Genomic DNA, 17,642 nt, shown 5'->3' on the forward strand with positions numbered 1-17,642 from the left:
TTTGGGGAAGGGATACAAACACTTCCCTTCTGTAATTGGAACAGAAGTCTTAAATAAGAGCAAACTAAGAATGCCACACCTTCTCCTTCCAAATCTCAGCAAATTTGTCAGCAATGATGCTTCATATCCTGTGGCAGGAAGTATAAGAAGCCACCTAACAAATTCTTGATCTGGGGGATTTCTTGGTGTCAAATTTCATGCCATCAGGTATTTTTGTTTTCTCTCTAGCCATCATCAGGTATTTATGTTTACTCTAGCCATTTCTTTATTTCAGAGGTTTGGCAGCTTTGAAATGCTTTCACTCCAAATGCCTTAATTCCCTCTTACTTCTATTACCTATCAAGCTTTAGTTTGACAGGGTCTCTGTTTTTCGCATGGCTAAGCTTATGACTTCTTAACTCATGACTGATAAGATGAACTACTGCTATAAATTTCTCTTTACAGCTGCCTGAAAAGAGGATGGAAAGAAAAGGTGGCTAGTCTCTTTTCCCAAGTAACAAGTGATAGTACAGGAGATAGGACAAGTAACAAGTGATAATGACCTTAAGATGTGTCAAGGAAGGTTTAGACTGGGTATTAGAAAAATTTCTTCACCAAGTGGGTGATCAGGCATTGGAACAGGCTTCCCAGGGGAGTAGTAGAATCACTGTCCTTGAAAGTGTTAAAAAAACGTGTAGATGAGGCCCTCAGTGACATGGTTTAGTGGTGGACTTTGCAGTCATGGTGTAAAGGTTGGACTTAATAACCTTAAAAGTCTTTTCCAACCTACTTGATCTTATTTGAAATTGGAGTTCATCAGTTGATGGAAGAATGAAATAAAAAAAGAAGGTGATGGGTATCAGTAGCAAGTGTAGGCCACTAATGTAAATCCACAGGAGAGGCGGTATTGAGGTAGTTTCCAACAGTGAAAGGTACATATTGATACTATTTTAAAGCTAGTAAACTTTTACCACTGGAAATAGTTCTGCTGAGCTTTGCCTACAGTCTCAATAGCCATGTTCAAGACAGATGAATTTATAGCAGGATGTGTACAAAGAAAGAGCACAAGACCGATATGGGGAATGGAGATTCTAACCTGCATGAGATGACCAGCCCTCGCCTTACGCGCTAAACAGAGTGCTTGAGCCCTTCCAATCCTTAAACACGTATTGCTCTCCACAATCAAATACTTAGTAATAAAGTAAAAACAAGTATTCTTTAAGCTAACTGGCAATAATGATTTATTAAGAACTTACATACAGTGGTCATCTATGCTAAAAATTGAAGGAAATTGTGAATTGCTAGAAAATTTTGAGGAATGTTGTTTGATTTGGCAGGTCATGATATTAGCCTGCATCCACCATATGGGTACATTTAAGAATAAACAGGTCTGTGTCTCAAACAAGGATGTGCAGAAGGTGACAGTGAGTGAAAATTAATGTCAAAGCTATAATCTATATTAGCATACAACTGCAGGCAAGTCCTTAAAAAGTAGTAGTGAGATATGACTCAACCGATTTGACAGGTTAAAGGACAGCCTTATGAGACATTAAATTGGCAAATGGAACTCTGTTTTATCTATCCAATCTTAAGCTAAAGAGCACTGCAGTACACAAAAAATAATAACCTCATGAAAAGACACCAGAAAACCAAAGCAAAACCCACTTTGCTTCTTTCTATAGCAACTTTCTGAATCATGTGGCAGGTGAAAATGGGTTGCAATGATGGCACAGGTGACACAGGCTTAATTCTATGATATCTTGAGTATGGAACTAATGTTCCACGGAGCACCACAGGCAGAACATCGAAAGATTCTCTCATATATTAAGTATGTGTAATGATGCAGCATTCTCTAGAATTCAGGCCTTACCCAATCAAGACTGTCAAGAATTCGCTTGGACAGTAAAAAAGCTAAGAATCTTTCCCCTAATAAACACATTCTAGAAGTAACTCAGTTTTCTGTTGATTTATGTTCTCTGAAGTCTGCCTTTGGCACTGACCTGATGAAGCTATTAATTTGAGGCAAAGTTGCATGCTTGATATTGTCTTTTTGACACTCAACTGTTTTTACACAAAGCAACAGTCATCAAATGATTAAAAAGTGAAAACAAATTCTCCTTTAGCAATGTACACTCTTCATGACTTACACATTACTATTGTTTCTGTACAAATGAAACATACAAACTGAAGTCAACTTTTTAACTTAACACATAACCTTTTCACTGCAAAAAAATTAAACAAAACAAAACAAAACAAAAAACAAACCAGACACAAAAAACCCCAATCTACAATTACCTGGTTGGTAGAAATTTGGTGAAAGTTCTCTGGCAACTGCTCTTGCAATATCACATTCCTGGCGAGCAGCCTGAGCAGCCTGATCTGCAGCATCAGCTTTAGCTCTTGCATGTGCAGTTCTGTACAGAGTAGAAAACAGTTTAGATGCAGAGAAGTCTTTTATGAGTTGCATCAATAACATGCACGCAAAGGACTACTGTCCTCAGCTACCACACAATATATGGGATAGTGCACTCTTATGCTCACTTGCAGTAAGTAACTGCAAATCAGTTAAAGTATTTCGGAATCAACACGTAATTCCTCTCAGTCCTTCAGTTCTGCTCATCCTTGTATCACATTTAATTGCAGGTACAAAATTTGCAGCCCAAGCTTATAATTAAAATTTCTAAATAGAAGTAAATAGTATGTGACCAAAACCTGGGATTATGATTTTAATACATGTTACCAGAATGTGCATAGAAGTGTACAGAAGGTTGGACTGGGCCACTACTACTACTACTGGGATAGTACCACTACTACTACCAAAACCTGGGATTATGATTTTAATACATGTTACCAGAATGTGCATAGAAGTGTACAGAAGGTTGGACTGGACCACCACTACTACTGCTGGGCCACTGACTTTGAAACAGGGATCTGTGAAACCAGGATACACAGTGGTCAAGAGGACTGGGCATTTCCACAGCATTTTCAGCATGTCAAAGTTAACACTCATTGCTGGGTGCCATCTAAAATTTTTTGAAGGGCAAACCTGAGGTAGGTTGGTCTATTAAAAAAGAGAAATCTTTCCACAATCAGACCATGTTGGAAAGGAATGGGATGGAAAATGTATTTGATGCTTCAATAGGCATTTGTATAAATAGGGAATTAACAGTTTAAAAAGCTTGTAACTCACTGAATTTCAAATCCAAAACCATCTGAAAAGGCAACTTTTCTGAAGTCAAGACAACAGTTTGAATACTTTTGTAAAGTAATCTGCTCTTTGCTTCCACTTTTATCCAACTAGTTCTTAAAAAGTCTTAAGAATAGCTTGTGCAAGTGCCTCTGATTCCAGACTGTGTAAATTGATAGTTGTGTGACTGCAGGATTGCATCACTGTTTGTCCCATCTTCCCTCCCCACTTCCTTTTTTAAACAGTCATCTGTTTAAAAATTCCTGATGGCAGGGATCTCTCTGTGCTTCCACAGCATTAGCACATAGCCTAGAGCTATGAACTGGTTCATTAGAATGGAGGAGAAGCTAAGCATGGGCAAACTGGCAGAGATTTTTCCAGCTTCCAGAGATACTAACTTTTCTAAACCAGAAATATTAAATTTCATGATATCAGGAATCTTGTCATAACATTCTAGTAGAAAACTGACATTTAAGTAAGAAGAAAAATGGGTAAGAGGACAACAGCAGCAGCAACTTTGATCCCATGTGCTTGATAATACTAACCAACAGCAATCAAATAAATGAAAACTTTCAACAACTTCGCTGTAAAACTTCAGTGTTATTTTCAAGGAATACAGAAGAGTTCTATGCGGTTCAGATGAAGCAAGATTTAAATGTTAGCATTAACCAGAATGAGCACCAGAAGATTAACAGTACAGCAGACTTTGCATTTCTAAAAGGATGTTTAATCCCAAAGGGTACTAGTATAAACACAGACATAAAAAAACCCCACATAGACAGTTTCATCTGTGGTGCCTGGAGAAGATTAATTTAAGTTACATCCTCCCTAAAATGTGTGTGGGGATAAATGTTGAATGTTATTTCAAAGCTTAGCTTGTCATAATTTACTGGATAAATATCTGCTCATGCTGCCTTCTCACAGGCCCCTGAGAAAAAACCCCAAAACAGCAAATAAGCAGTAACACCTTCAACTTGTACTTGGGGTGGAGGAAAGAAGCTGTTAATCAAAACAAACACACCGTATTACCCCATATGCGTTCTGTGCAGTTCATGAATGGTTGTACAGTACGTGCTTGCTTAGTAACAGTAATCAAACCCGCTCTTTCTCTATAATCATTATTTTCAATTAGATGAGCTATTCTTAGCTCCTGAATAATTATGTCTATGTAGCATAAACTTAATGAAGCAATCCTAGCACTGGGACAGTATTTGTGAGATAATAATGTAGTCTGCACATAGACTAGACACTGATCATCCTTTTGTGACGATAGAACAACCAGACTATCCCCATATAAAAATAGTCTAATACTATTGCCCTCATTACAATAGATATTTTAAAAGCTAATATATTAAATGACCAGCATCAGGAAAACATATTGTCAGGATAGCACAGTTCTTTATTGATGCCTGTGAACTTCTGCATTATTATATCCAAGAAGCAAATAACGCATCCTGTTCAAACATACAGTATCAATTCGTTAAGGAATTAAATGGTGACATAAGTAAATAAGCTAGTGAAACTGTGCAAAGTATGTCACAGTAAGAAGAAGCCAATGAAACAGAAGGTAAATAAGCACTGCTTTCCTTCACTGCCTTAAATCACACCTATTTTTCCAGCTCAAACTTGTTGCTATTCTGCCCCTTTTGTAAGCAGAGTGGGGAGTTTCAGCAGACCAGAAAAGGAGGAACTGTTCAGATACAAATGTTGCCAAGGCATGTCTCAGTGACACACTTGAGCAGAGCCTCAGTGCTGCACTGTCCCAAGAGATGACATAGCACAAGGAACTAAATAGGCCCAGGAAGGTAAGGCACAAGAGCAGCTCCTGAGCAGGCCTTTTACCAGAGAAAGAAAGTGTGCATGTGGCTGTGCTGAGACGCTTCCCTGATGGCTTCCTCAGCAAGAATCATCACCAACATATGACAAATGTGAAAAGAACACGAGCACTGTGCTTCATCTGTGAACACAGGCATTAGCTGCATTATTTTCTATTACGGTTTTTGGATGCTTTACTGATAACTTCATCAATATGTACTTTATTATCTCAATTTGCAACTGCATGTTCAGAAATCTCTTTCAGTTCCTGTACACTTAGTTAATAAGTTTCAGACTCAAAAAATTTTTCTGTTGCTATTTAATTTCCTGCATTTTGTTTTGTTTTGTTTTTAATTCTGACTTCTACACTTGATTTGTCTGCATGTTTTCCAAATTACCTGCTGACAGTGCTGCTTGGCACTGCATTTTGTTTGTAACTGTTTCATTTTGCCTTGCACAGGTCCCCACACTATAGGATGTTATTATCAGAGACTGGAGAAAAATATGTTAGTTTTGAATAGTTTATAAGGAAAGTTAATGAATTTGTAAGGGAGAGCTGTGAACAGGCAGGCCTTTGTAAAAATTGAATCTCACCAACTGTAATACACAATACACATCACTAACTTTTGAACTGCCGTGTGTCTTTACCTGTGTATTTACTCAAAAATATCATCCTACCATTAATATTCCATGTGATGTCTCAAACAGGTGCTTGAAAGCTTTCAAACCAATATAAAATGAAAGTATTTAAACCGAAACAAATTTGTATTTAGAGGAACAATCTACTACCTAGCTAATGAGTCCACAATGGTGGTAAATGCAATCAAGACAGGGACAAAATAAAGTTACACCTGAAGATATGGCAGAAATCAAACTGTACTTACATTAAAGATGAACCCACAGCTATAAGCTCATGCAGAGTTTTGGTACCTGGTGACAGCATGTGGTGTTCCTGTATCCACCAATCTCTGTTGCCAATGAACAAGGGCTGGAGGACCAATGGCTGAGTAACTTTGCTGTTAGAAATTTTATTCAGACTCATAAGGGGAGGTCTGATTTTGAAAGAAGCCTGAACTTTCTAGACTGTGAGACAACCAATTCCAATATCGATAACCTTTCTTCTCTGTGCTTGATTGGGTAGGTAAACATATACATATCACAGAATCACTGAAGACCACCCAGTTCTAACCCACCTGCCATAGGCAGGGACACCTTCTACTAGACCAGGTTGCTTAAAGCCCCATCCAGCCTGGCCTTGAACACTACCAGGGATGGAGCATTCAGAACTTCTCTGGGCAACCTGTGCCAGTGCCTCACCACTCTCACAGTGAAGGATTTCTTCCTAATGTCTAATCTAAATCCCCCCTCTGTCAGTTTAAAGCCATTCTCCCTTTTCCTTTCACTACATCATCTTAGCTATACTCATGAGATTCTGAGCAGTCAGGGGTTTCTTATAAGCAGTCTCCTCTTCCAGCAATACTACAATCAGATTTCCATCTACTTCTGTCTGAAAAGTGACTTGAAGGAGCAGTACTGAGGACTGAAGAGCTTAAACATCTATCTAGCATTCTGCAGCAACAATGCTTGCATATAATACCATGTGTCTGGTATGCATTATGCAATGTTTATCTAAATTTAAACACCATTTAGAACTGCCCATCACCCTCCAGATTATTTTGTATTTCCATGGTATCCTTCAAAGGCACTTGTAATGCTACTTCATTCAGAGCCAACTAAAAATGTAAGCAATGTACATTTACTTTGTTTCATTTTTCAGCTTTTATTAAACACAGTGTTTCCAGCATAAAGCTTTCCAGGAGCTTGCTTTCTGTTTCTTCAAATGATAGAATTAATTCTCTCTGTTTTCTCTTTGCAAATACATGAAACATAATTATGCTCCTACTAAATTATCCTTAATAATCTTAACACTTACTTATTAACAGATTTCCATATAGTAAAAAAGCAGTAAAGGCTAAACATACATGAAGTTCTCAAAGATATATTTCATTAACAAAGCTACCAGGTTTGTCCGAGTAACATTACATATTGTGGGTCACTACACATATCATCCTTTTTGAAACTATAATTATCTAAAAAAAAATTTCCCACTTTCCTAATTTTAAGCTACGGTGATTTTTCTAGAAAGCAAAGAATATTCTGTTGCTTAGTTCCAGGTATGAAACCACCCAACATTTTTACATTTCTTTCTGTCTATTGGAGGCTCAATGCTGCAAAACTGAGCTCTGATAAAATTGCTACAGAAATCAATAGCATTTCCAGGAAAAGATGAACTGCAGATGAAAACTTTAAGGAATGATTCTTTTGGTAATTCAATTTTCTCCTTGTACCCATTTTATTTCCATATTCTTCTGATACATATCAGTAAAGAATGCTAGATAATTATCTAGATAATTAGATAATTATCTATTGCATTTTTTAACAGTGCAAGTGAGAGACTGCCATTTAACAAGTATGCCAGTCATCCTCCTCAGCTTCTTTCAGTGATAATACTGGCTGAAAAAAATATACTGTTATGTTAGGGTTAAAAATACGTATGTTCACAACTATGTAGAGCTAGCTAAGAATTGCTGGGTGTATCACTCTCAGCAACTCATTGCTGTAATATACTTCAGAAGTGAGGGTAGGGCACTGAATACCAGCAAGAAATGGGAATCTTGGAAACAGATAGAGAGAAAAGACTGACTTAGAGATACAGCAGTACAAGAGCTTCATGCCAGTGAGAAAAGTGCTCCTAAGCTGCATATTGAATTGGCTAAATGAGATATATGTCCTCAGTCAAGAACTGTGAACTTAACGCTTCAAAGTACTTTACTAGATAATCTCCTTCATGCTTTGACAGATTCTAGTTTCAACCAGTCACACCTCCTTCGCTCAGGAACTGGACTGTCTGGTTACTGTCAGTAAAGTCTCATGTAGTGAAGCATAAGCTGATCTATTATGTACACACTGCTCGCACATTGATTTGTATCATCTTACCTAGTGGAGTTTGCTTCTGAAAACTTGTCCTTCCCACCATAAATCCATTTTTTTTTTTCCAGTTCAAACCCATATTAGAAGAACTGAAAAAAGATACTAATCTATAGGTAACAATAGCTTAAAAATGGAGGATATTCCTTACAATTGTCAAATGGCCCACCTGATTTTAGTACTTGGATAAGAAATAACCTCGGGGTAATGACTGGTTAGCCAAATGCCATTTTGCAAACACTTCATACACATGTAAAGTTTATGGGTCCTGTATCTTATCTAGATTGGTTTGCTTTAACATCCTTGGATTGTTTGCAGGATTTCTGATCTTGTAACCTATGGCAACTTAATTAAATAGCAGCATAAATTACACGGAATGAAAAAGGCACATTAAAACGGATTAAAAGTTAACTCTCTGACATATCTCAAAGTTTAATGTAGAAGACCTACAAACTAAAAAAAGGGCTGATGTGTGCGTTTTACCTTACGAATTAGTTTTTGCTCCAGAGCTGTTTAATATTTTACTTTCATAATGTCTCAATACAAGTTAAAACATACTATGGTCAGTTGGCAGATTACACAACTTCTGGATTCCAAAAACCCCAAGTGGACAAATTACTGTAACCTAAAGTTACTGTAACCTAAAGCTTACTGTAACCTAAAGTTCAGTGAGAACAACTCCAAAACCCATTGCATGAAACAGAATACTGAGAAACTAAACATCTAGCAAGTATGGGAGACTGTCATGGAAAGCAGCATAGAAAGAGTATGAGAATAATTTGACTAGCCCCACACACTGCAGCAAAAAGAAAGTTTAATGTGGTCTTTATATATGAGAGATGAAAATCAAGTACAAATAGGAATTTGTTCTTGCTGTACTACATAATTCAGACTCCATAAAACCACTGACGGAATAATGCCTAGCTCATCTATGTCTCAAGAAAGAAAAAGAAATATCAAGACCACAGAATAACAGAGGTTCGAAAAAGAAAAACTTTTTAACTTAAACTCCTTGAAGATCTTTAGTGAAGAAACAATGGGGAAGACAAAATGGGGCAGACAAGTGTTTCAGATAAAAACTTACCTGGTCCAACGATAAAAACTGAATTTGGGCATAGCCAACCCTGAAATGTTTTGGGTATATTTCACAGAGAAAAAGAGAGATCTTTCTGAGTCTTTAAAATTATATGAGGCAGAGTACTAAAAGTCCCCTTTAATCCATTTTCTGAGAAAAGAATGGCACAGTCTTTTGTTTACAGGAAGTGGGATTAGATGGTTTAGGGACTGTTTACACTAGGTATTTCAGACATCCGACATGGGTGCTCTGATCATCTCACTGGAGGCACTCCCTCTTACTCCATTGAAAATAAAAAACTTGAAATATTTACAGTTTGTTCCTCTGAACTGTGTGGATGTTGGACTCCTGCAGTGGTCAGCATGAACATGCTCTGCTGTGCCTACCAATATATCAAAAGTCCTATGGCAAACACCAGTCTCTGTCTTTATAGAAGAACTGGGTTTGAACTAGACGATCTTTAAGTTCCCTTACAAGTCAAACCATTCTATGATCAGCTCCCTTCTTCTGCCAAGATACACAACCTCTTTGCATTCTCCTTTACACCTCTGTGGCCCACATCAATGAAACCAGAACTGCTCAGCAACTCAGAGGTACTGAGGTACACATTTCTGCAATTTACAGTAGTCCCATGTGTACTCAGCAGTTCAGAAAGATTTAAGGTGAATGAAGGACAGCATCCATGAAAAATAAAGTATTTCTGAAAATTCACCTTTAACAATCTAGATAAATCAGTTCAATTTCCTTAGTCTGTCTTTCAGGGCCTCACTCCTGGTCACCTGTTTGGAAAAAGACTCATATGCAGATGTCTGAATTTAAAGAGTGGTTTTAAATTGCTATTAAGCATCACTAGGGAAGCTGCATTTACATGGCACTCCCTCTAACCTTAGGTGTCCCACTAGCCTGGCATTATTTATGTGCACACCAGATAATCTGCCCCCTGGGTAGTGGAGCTGGCTTTTCATGTGATGTATTCAATTCTATCTATTATTTTAGCAGGAGCTTGAATGAATGAAGTTTTGCTTTCATATTGATTGTACTTGACCCTACCACTGGCACAGAAATCTTGAAGATGGTCTTCAATTTCAGCAAGATGAACAGCAAAATTTCAAGCAGAAAGCAGGTTTTCCTGTAGGGAAATTTGGGGAAAATAACACTTCCGTACTTACAGGATTTTTTCCCCATTTTTGCTAACGGTGATTCACTGCTGGTATCTTTTCATGTCACTAAGTGCCAAGTACATCTACAGAAAAGTAGAAATCTTAATGTGCATATGTCTATGCCGCTTTACAGGACAGAGTATATCCTATTTTATTGCTAAGTCTCCTTAGTGAGCAGCATTTTCTTCCACTTCCCTGGCCTCATAATGTTAATTCCTGCAGACAGGTTTTTTGGAAAGGGGTAAAGGAATATAGGCAACAAATTTGAAGTTTCCGATCACCAAAGCCAATTATACTGGTTGACTGAAGACAGCTTCAGAATCTAGCTGGAAGCATAAAACAAAATAGATGCACACTTGAGCTTCAGCTGCTCTTGATGACACAGTTAAGTGAAGAAAAAAAGAAACAGATAAATATGTTTCTCTTCCCTTCATCATAGAATATGAGCTTCAAGGAAAAAGAATCCCACGTAATAAGCATTCTGCATTGAGAAGGTATATTTCCTGCTCAAGGAAATTGGAATACATGGACTGTTGTAATCAGACAATTTCTACAGTATGTTTTAGTGCATTGCACTTCCCTCATGCCTTAACCCTGTTCTTTACCTGGGACAAACGAAATAAAATAGTACGTATGATGACTGTTATCATCAACACCAGTACCTGGCAGCTATTCTAAACTGTGTGCAAGAAAGCAACAGCAAATCATCATCCCATGGATACAGCTAGATGAAAATCAGGAACAGCTTACAGGAAGAGACCAGAAAGTATGAAATCAATTGTCAATTTTTAGAAAAAATATATACTAAATCATTTTTTGTTAGAATAATTCTAGTTATAAAACTTTTGAAAGCCCTATTAATCAGCAAAACTATGTCAGATGTCATCCTTGACAATGTCTGTATTTCTTAATTTCTCCTTTGTACAGAGTTGATGCAGTTTTTTAAGGATAAATTTTTTTTTTATTATTCTTTTTTTTTAAATTCTAGGGCAGGAAGTGTCCAGACATTTTAGCAAAGAATCCAAAAGCATTTATAGAGCAAAATACATAATGTAAAACAGTATCTGATCTCTCCTTACGTCATACTATATATAACTTGCAACACACTGGTTACATGACAATTACAACACAGGAAATTACAGGGGAAAAAAAGTGAAAATTTACTTAAAAGTTTGTGGGTTTTGCTGGCTTCAAAAAATGTTAAGATAAACTGCCCGACCGTAAATACTTCTAAGAATATGCTTCATGCTTTTCCTAAATGACTTTGGCAGTTCATTTATTAGATTACAGTTCTGGTATCAGAATAGAAAACCTTGATTATTGTGCTTGTCAGAGGGAAATATACTAAGAAAAAAATCACAACTTCAGGCTTACTGGCTTGGTGCTTATTTGTCTTCCAAAAGCTGCAGCACGCACATTTATTTCTGCCATTTTCTCAAAATAATAATAACAATAGTATGGAATTGAAATCTTCATAACCAATAAGAATAGAAAGTATACAATGACCATGGGATAAAGTTTAAATCTTTAAAGTTTTGGGGAGGCTTGAAAAAATATCTACAACATAATGGCAAACAAAATGAATTTTTATGAGATATAATAATGCAATTTAGGCATTTATAACTAAAAGAAGAATGTGATGTAATTAAGTTCTTTAAATAACAAACATATTGACAGGAATGCAAATAATCTGTGGTGATTTTTTTTTTTTTATCAGTCCTTTAAATATCTCTGAGCATTAAAATCTAGTGGAGAAACAGAACTTTGGTATTTTCATACTTTTAAAGGCATGTGTTCAATCTTTGTGTCCTTAGCAGTCTGACAGCCAAAACTGAATTGGGCTTATCTTTCTTTGCGTGGTTCATTTCTGTTTCCCCATCAGGTGCCAGATGTCTACAAAACCAGTATTGATACAAAAATTGTCTGGTAAACCATTCTGGGGTTAGTTTTCCTATTTTCAGTTGTTACAAATTCTCTGACATGTTTAAAGATAACTGTTAAAAAAAAAATCACAGAAATACTTGAATAACAGAAAACACTGATGTGTTATATCTGAACAGCCTAATCAGCAAAAGACCTAAGCTCTCCATTAAAGACAAGTGCACAAGTGTAGGGATGGTTGTATACGATTTGACTTTTCTCCAGGCTGAGATATGAATGAAGCTGCTTGTATTATATATTAAACATCAAGAGACTGAACAGTAAAAACAAGCTAAGGAAAGACTTTGATGATCCTTCCATCTGTAAACATGTAATTCGTCTTAACTGAAGGGCACTTCAGACTGAAAGTAATGTCAGACCCTTTCAGGCATAGAGCAGGTGACAGCTATTGCACAGGTTTTGTTATCTCCAGTGTGAAGGAAATGCAAAACCTGGGTTTATGACAAGCACAGTTAACAGCTTTAAAATAATCTTCTCTCATACACATACCCCCTCCCAAATAAAATGTTTGTATATATATACCTTTTGTAGCTACCTGCAATGCTGACAATAACACACTATTTGAATAAATAACCAGCATGTCCTATCAGCTACCAGAAAAATTGAAAACCCAGGATCACTGATCTCCACTGGTTCCCATAGGGCTGATTATCTTTCCTAAATGCCCAAAAGGCCTTTGTGGCATCCAGAGACTGCTGAGAGTTCACAGCAGCCTATTTAGTCCTGCTTAAAGCAGTCCTTGACTGCTTTGTTCATCTGAAGCTATGCAGATCTGCATGGTAAGGCTTAGGATTCATTGTTGTACTCTTACACATTTAGCAGTAATCATTTGTGAGAGTAACAACTTATTGCAGACTTACGAAGCCTACTGTTTTGAGACCCTCTCAACAGAGCCATTTGTGGTCTATTTATTCCTTTTTTTCTTTACTATGGTCCTTGTCTGGATTTTTGGCATTCTCCTCCACTCTCTTCTAGAAAGCAAATATTCTCTTTTCTGCATCACTAAGAGCTGAATTTTAGTGCAAATACTACTACGTGCCATGAAGATGGAAGTAAGTCCCAAAATAATCAATCCTAATGTCTTATTTTCCTCTCTTCACACAAACACAGATCTACCAGACTTGACAGATTATCTAAAGGTTGATGGGTTTTTCTGACTCTCATGACTCTGACACCAGAGCAGCTGGTAATACAAGAATCTCCTATTAGGCAATACTATGCACTCCCCCTCCCATTAAAAAGCTGTTCCCATTAACGCCCAGTCTTGAGATCTGTTGCCCTGAGAGGAAGGCAATTCTTGAGCCTCAAACACAGCTCTCCTTGTAAAGTATCTTAAATAAGTTATCTTCCTAAATTGCAGATCCCAATTTAAAACCATTACCCTTATCCTATCACAACACTCCCCGATGAAGGGTCCCTCACCATCTTTCCTGTAGGCCCCCTTTAAGTACTGGAAGGCTGCTATAAGGTCTCCCTGAAACCTTCCCTTTTCTGGGCTAAACAACCCCAACAACTTACTTTGTCAGGCTGTGTACCAATATAAGATGGTCCTTCCTAGAGTCCATATAAATCCACCTTCACCTGAATCTGTACCTTACTGTACAAATCCCATGGGGAAAAATGAAGGTCAGTAGCAGGGAAGGCTTCAGTCTTGCCTCAGTTCTTAAAGGGCTTAAAGAAGGAATGGAGGACATTCTTGAAGAGCCACTAGAAGAGCAGGGAAAGCAAACACATGCCTCCTTGAAGAATGTGTAATTCAAGATGATCAGTGCAAGGTAATTAAAAGATTATTTTACATAATTAACAAAATAATAACAATAATAATCTCTCCCCCAGTGAACCATAGTCAGAATTTCAGCTATATCTATCTATGAAGTGTATGTCTACTGAACATGGAATTTGACCTCCTATTATGCTTAGCTGCCAATATTTAATAAAACATGAGGGCCCATTCCATAAGTAGTCTTGCTGCTCTGGCACGAGCACAGTCTGGCAGCAAGCGGATGTACATGGAATGTGATTTCTCATTGGGAAGGAGAAGTCACTTGGTAACAAATAGAGACTTACTCTGAAATCCATTAAATAAATAACATTTTCACTCTCTGTGAGACAGATGTGTGGTGAAAGGTCTGCTGAGATAAAGAAAACTTGTGCTATAAAATACAGCCCTGAAAAGATTTGCTAAACCAATGTGTTGGTTTGCAATGAATTCTGTGGAGCTCCTTTAATGTAAGTTGAAATGTGCTGGCATCAGGTTTTTTTCTAACTCTCATGCAAGTGAGTCCAGCTATAAAGTCTTGCAATTTACTCTTTTTCTTGAATGGATAACCTGTCTAGTTGCAAAGTAGTGCACTGAATATTCAAATTGTTGAGAAAATAGGGTACAAATTGACTTCTTTTTGAAGGATCAACATGGAAACTAGATTGCTATCTGACCATCAAGGTGGAATTCCACAGAATGGCAGAAATACAGAGAAAGCTTTTAGGAGCTCTTAGGTCCAGGATTTTTATGTACTTCAATCAGAATTCTTACGTGCAGAAATTCAACATATCTGTAAGTTTCTTAAAAGAGCCATTATTGGAGAGGAGAATGATACCTTCTTCTCATGTTTAATGCGTATGCATAGCAATTGAAACCGCAGGGCTGTACAATTCCATAGTATCTGGACAGAGAGCATACAAGTCACAACATGAATCACTGCACTATAGTTCTCTTTCCTCACCTTGTTGTCTAGGTAAAAACAAAAGTGAGTTCCTTATTTTAAACACATCATATATTTCATAAAGAGTAACAGCACCACAGAAAAGTTCAAGATGCAACATCCTGTACTGGTAATTTCAGGTACATCATACATTATCTTCATAGAAATGCCGCAAACAATGACTCAGTCTTAGACTTTGAACATGATATGATAAAATCAAGTATTAACAGCCTACAAGTGAGATAGCACTGGGACAACTTTAGATTTTTTTTTTTTTTTTGGACAGGAAAGAAATGGCCTTTTTTATCTACCTTGAGAAAATACACAGTTTCCAGTGTCAAGAAAACAGGAACCTCAATTACAGATCTTCCATGAAGCAAGGTCAATTTTCTTTGAAAAGGCTTCAGAGAGAAAAAAATCTTTGGAGAAGGAAAGGAAATAAAAGCCATCTCTGACATGGAAGGCTGAAACTGAATGGGCTGAACAGGAAAAATTTATATTTAAGGACTCAACCATTTGAAGTCCTAACAATTAGTCTTGAGGGAAGAGGGCAAGACAGAGTCTGAAGGGTCATATTTTCTAGTGTGGGTTAAAAAGAGATTTCTACTTTCTTGTTAAACTTGTCAGGTTGTCTCAGAAGCAAGAATATTGTCAAAATAAAAGGAAGCCTGACTCCCATGTCAGCATCTCAGGAATATTTGTCATGAGACTCTGTCTGTGACGCTGGGACAATTCTTTTGGCAGTTGTTAGCAGATGTGTCAGTCCCCCACTGCCCAGGATAAGAGGTCCCAGTTCCTTTGGTAAGCGTATGCCACCAAATCTACACACTGAAGAAGCATGAGCTCTAAAAAAGTCCCATTTCCTCCAGAGCACTTGAAGCTATGCAGCTACACATTCCAAGCCATAAATGGTTGGGATATCCAATGTGTACACTTCCTCCTGCAAAGCTCCTTGGCTAACAGTAGACCCTTTCGTTTCACCAAAATTGAGCTCTTTGTTGTCATGAGAACAAGGTATCCCCCCACCCTATATGAAAAGATGATTCCCTGCCAGCAAGATGTGGAAGTCAGCCAAACAGCTTTAGCAAAGCTGAGGTATAGTTTCCTCACAGAAAGGTCAAGTCGTCTGGGGTCTTTGTCCTTAGGTGTGCTCTTGCTTGACAGAATCCTTCTGTACAACTAATACTACTTAGGAGGCTCAGCTGGAGTCACTGTAAAAATATTCAAGCTCTTTTTCTTGCCCCTCTCTAGAAATTAGTCACGCCTGTCTTTGGCTGGTGACTACAAAACTACACTACAGTGTTTTCATTGAATTTAGCATCACTCATTAATGTCGAAAATGACCTTGCACGAATAAGAAGCTGACACGACATGACTTCTAAGATGTTAACCATCTATGTGGGCCTCAGTTTTTTGAATCTACAGACGCATTAACAACATACTATGAGACCAAATTCTTCCACATACACACTCCTCAATGGTAAAGCCTCAGATCATAACACGAAGCCAACTCTCGACCAGTATCTAAAAGACAGTGCCTGAAAAAAAGTGAAAAAGCAATTGATTGGAAGATGAATCTCCTGCTTTCAGCCAATCCTGAGTATCACTCACAAGATATTCCCATAAGATGCCAAATAGGCTGGTGCTGGGTAGAATGCTGAGCAAAGGGGAATGGGCCCCTGTCCAGCAAGAAGGGCAGAGACCAGAAAGCCAAACCTCCTCCAGGAACATTGTATAAAGTGTACTTGGTACTACAGTTTATATTTGGGCTAACTGCTACCTCATAACCAGTGATAGACCAGGTTTAGTGGCTCAACCTCTTTATCTGTAACTGGGATCAATATGGAGACTCATACTGGAGTAACTATGGCTACTGATGTCCATGCTGGGAGCACCAGTGGTGTTGTCATTCCAAAAATTTTATCTCAGCAGGGTGTAAGAGTATCAGTATGTTGCTAACTCTTTATCATTCTGTGACATTTTGCTATGGCAGTTAGGCATTAGTCTGCTCTGTGGTGTACTTAATGGACACTAATTGCTTACAATTGAAATGCTGGAGCTTACTGTAAGGTTTGATGAGGCCATGAGCTGCTGCATAAGATAGAATTTCAGTCACGAATGTCACATATTGTGCATTCCAGCAGATAAGGGCAGGCATATGAAATATCTGAACACACAGTTTCCCTAGCAAAAGAATAATTGATTTTTTTATGTTGTACAGGGAAGAGTATGTTAGTTGCATGGTGGACTAAATTTAAAGCATGCAGATTCTTATCTGCTCAGTTCAGGAATCTGGGCAGGGGCATCTGAACCAGTGAATATCAGATCAGGACAGACAGAATTCTGGAAGGTTTTGGAAATGTCTGAGCTGAGAACAAGCATTTTCAATACAAGCCCATTCTCCCACTGACAGTGAGAGGGAAATAAGTAAGTTCTATCTATGCTATCCTTCTACATGGAGGCCTTAGACATCTTATACTGTGGTACCCTACATGGAAGCATGGAAAGGCTAAGCTAGGTGTAGGTTCAGAAAGTACGCTGCTATTAAAAACAAACAGAACAGCCCCCTGGTCTAACCTCCCTGAAGAGTGTACACACCTAAAGTGACACACACCTGAAGAAGAAATGCCATCTGGTGAGACTGGAGCATGACGTACTGCACTGCTGCAACTGAACATTGCTTCTATGTGAATAAGATTTTTGCTGGTGTATGTCAGAGCTGAATTTAGCCCTGCTGGAGATGGGATAATTAAGAAAAGAGTCGTCCACCTCCAGCTAATTACTTTTCCTCCTAC

General features: G+C 37.8%; 1 protein-coding gene across 5 annotated transcripts in view; it reads right to left on the reverse strand.

Annotated features, from left to right (window-relative positions):
• The window catches only part of JPH1 (junctophilin 1), a 92,651-nt gene that overhangs the window by 32,564 nt on the left and 42,445 nt on the right, over positions 1–17,642 (reverse strand). For all 5 annotated transcript variants that reach the window (XR_013956302.1, XM_080611648.1, XM_080611647.1 and 2 more), the window contains exon 3: positions 2,275–2,393. Coding sequence is in view for 4 of the 5 variants with exons in the window: in XM_080611648.1 (XP_080467774.1) it covers positions 2,275–2,393 (119 nt within the window). In the remaining variant the exon portion in view is untranslated. The remainder of the gene's footprint in view (positions 1–2,274; positions 2,394–17,642) is intronic.

The sequence above is a fragment of the Psittacula echo genome, assembly GCF_963264785.1.
Source record: "Psittacula echo genome assembly, chromosome: 2".
Taxonomy (NCBI): domain Eukaryota; kingdom Metazoa; phylum Chordata; class Aves; order Psittaciformes; family Psittacidae; genus Psittacula; species Psittacula echo.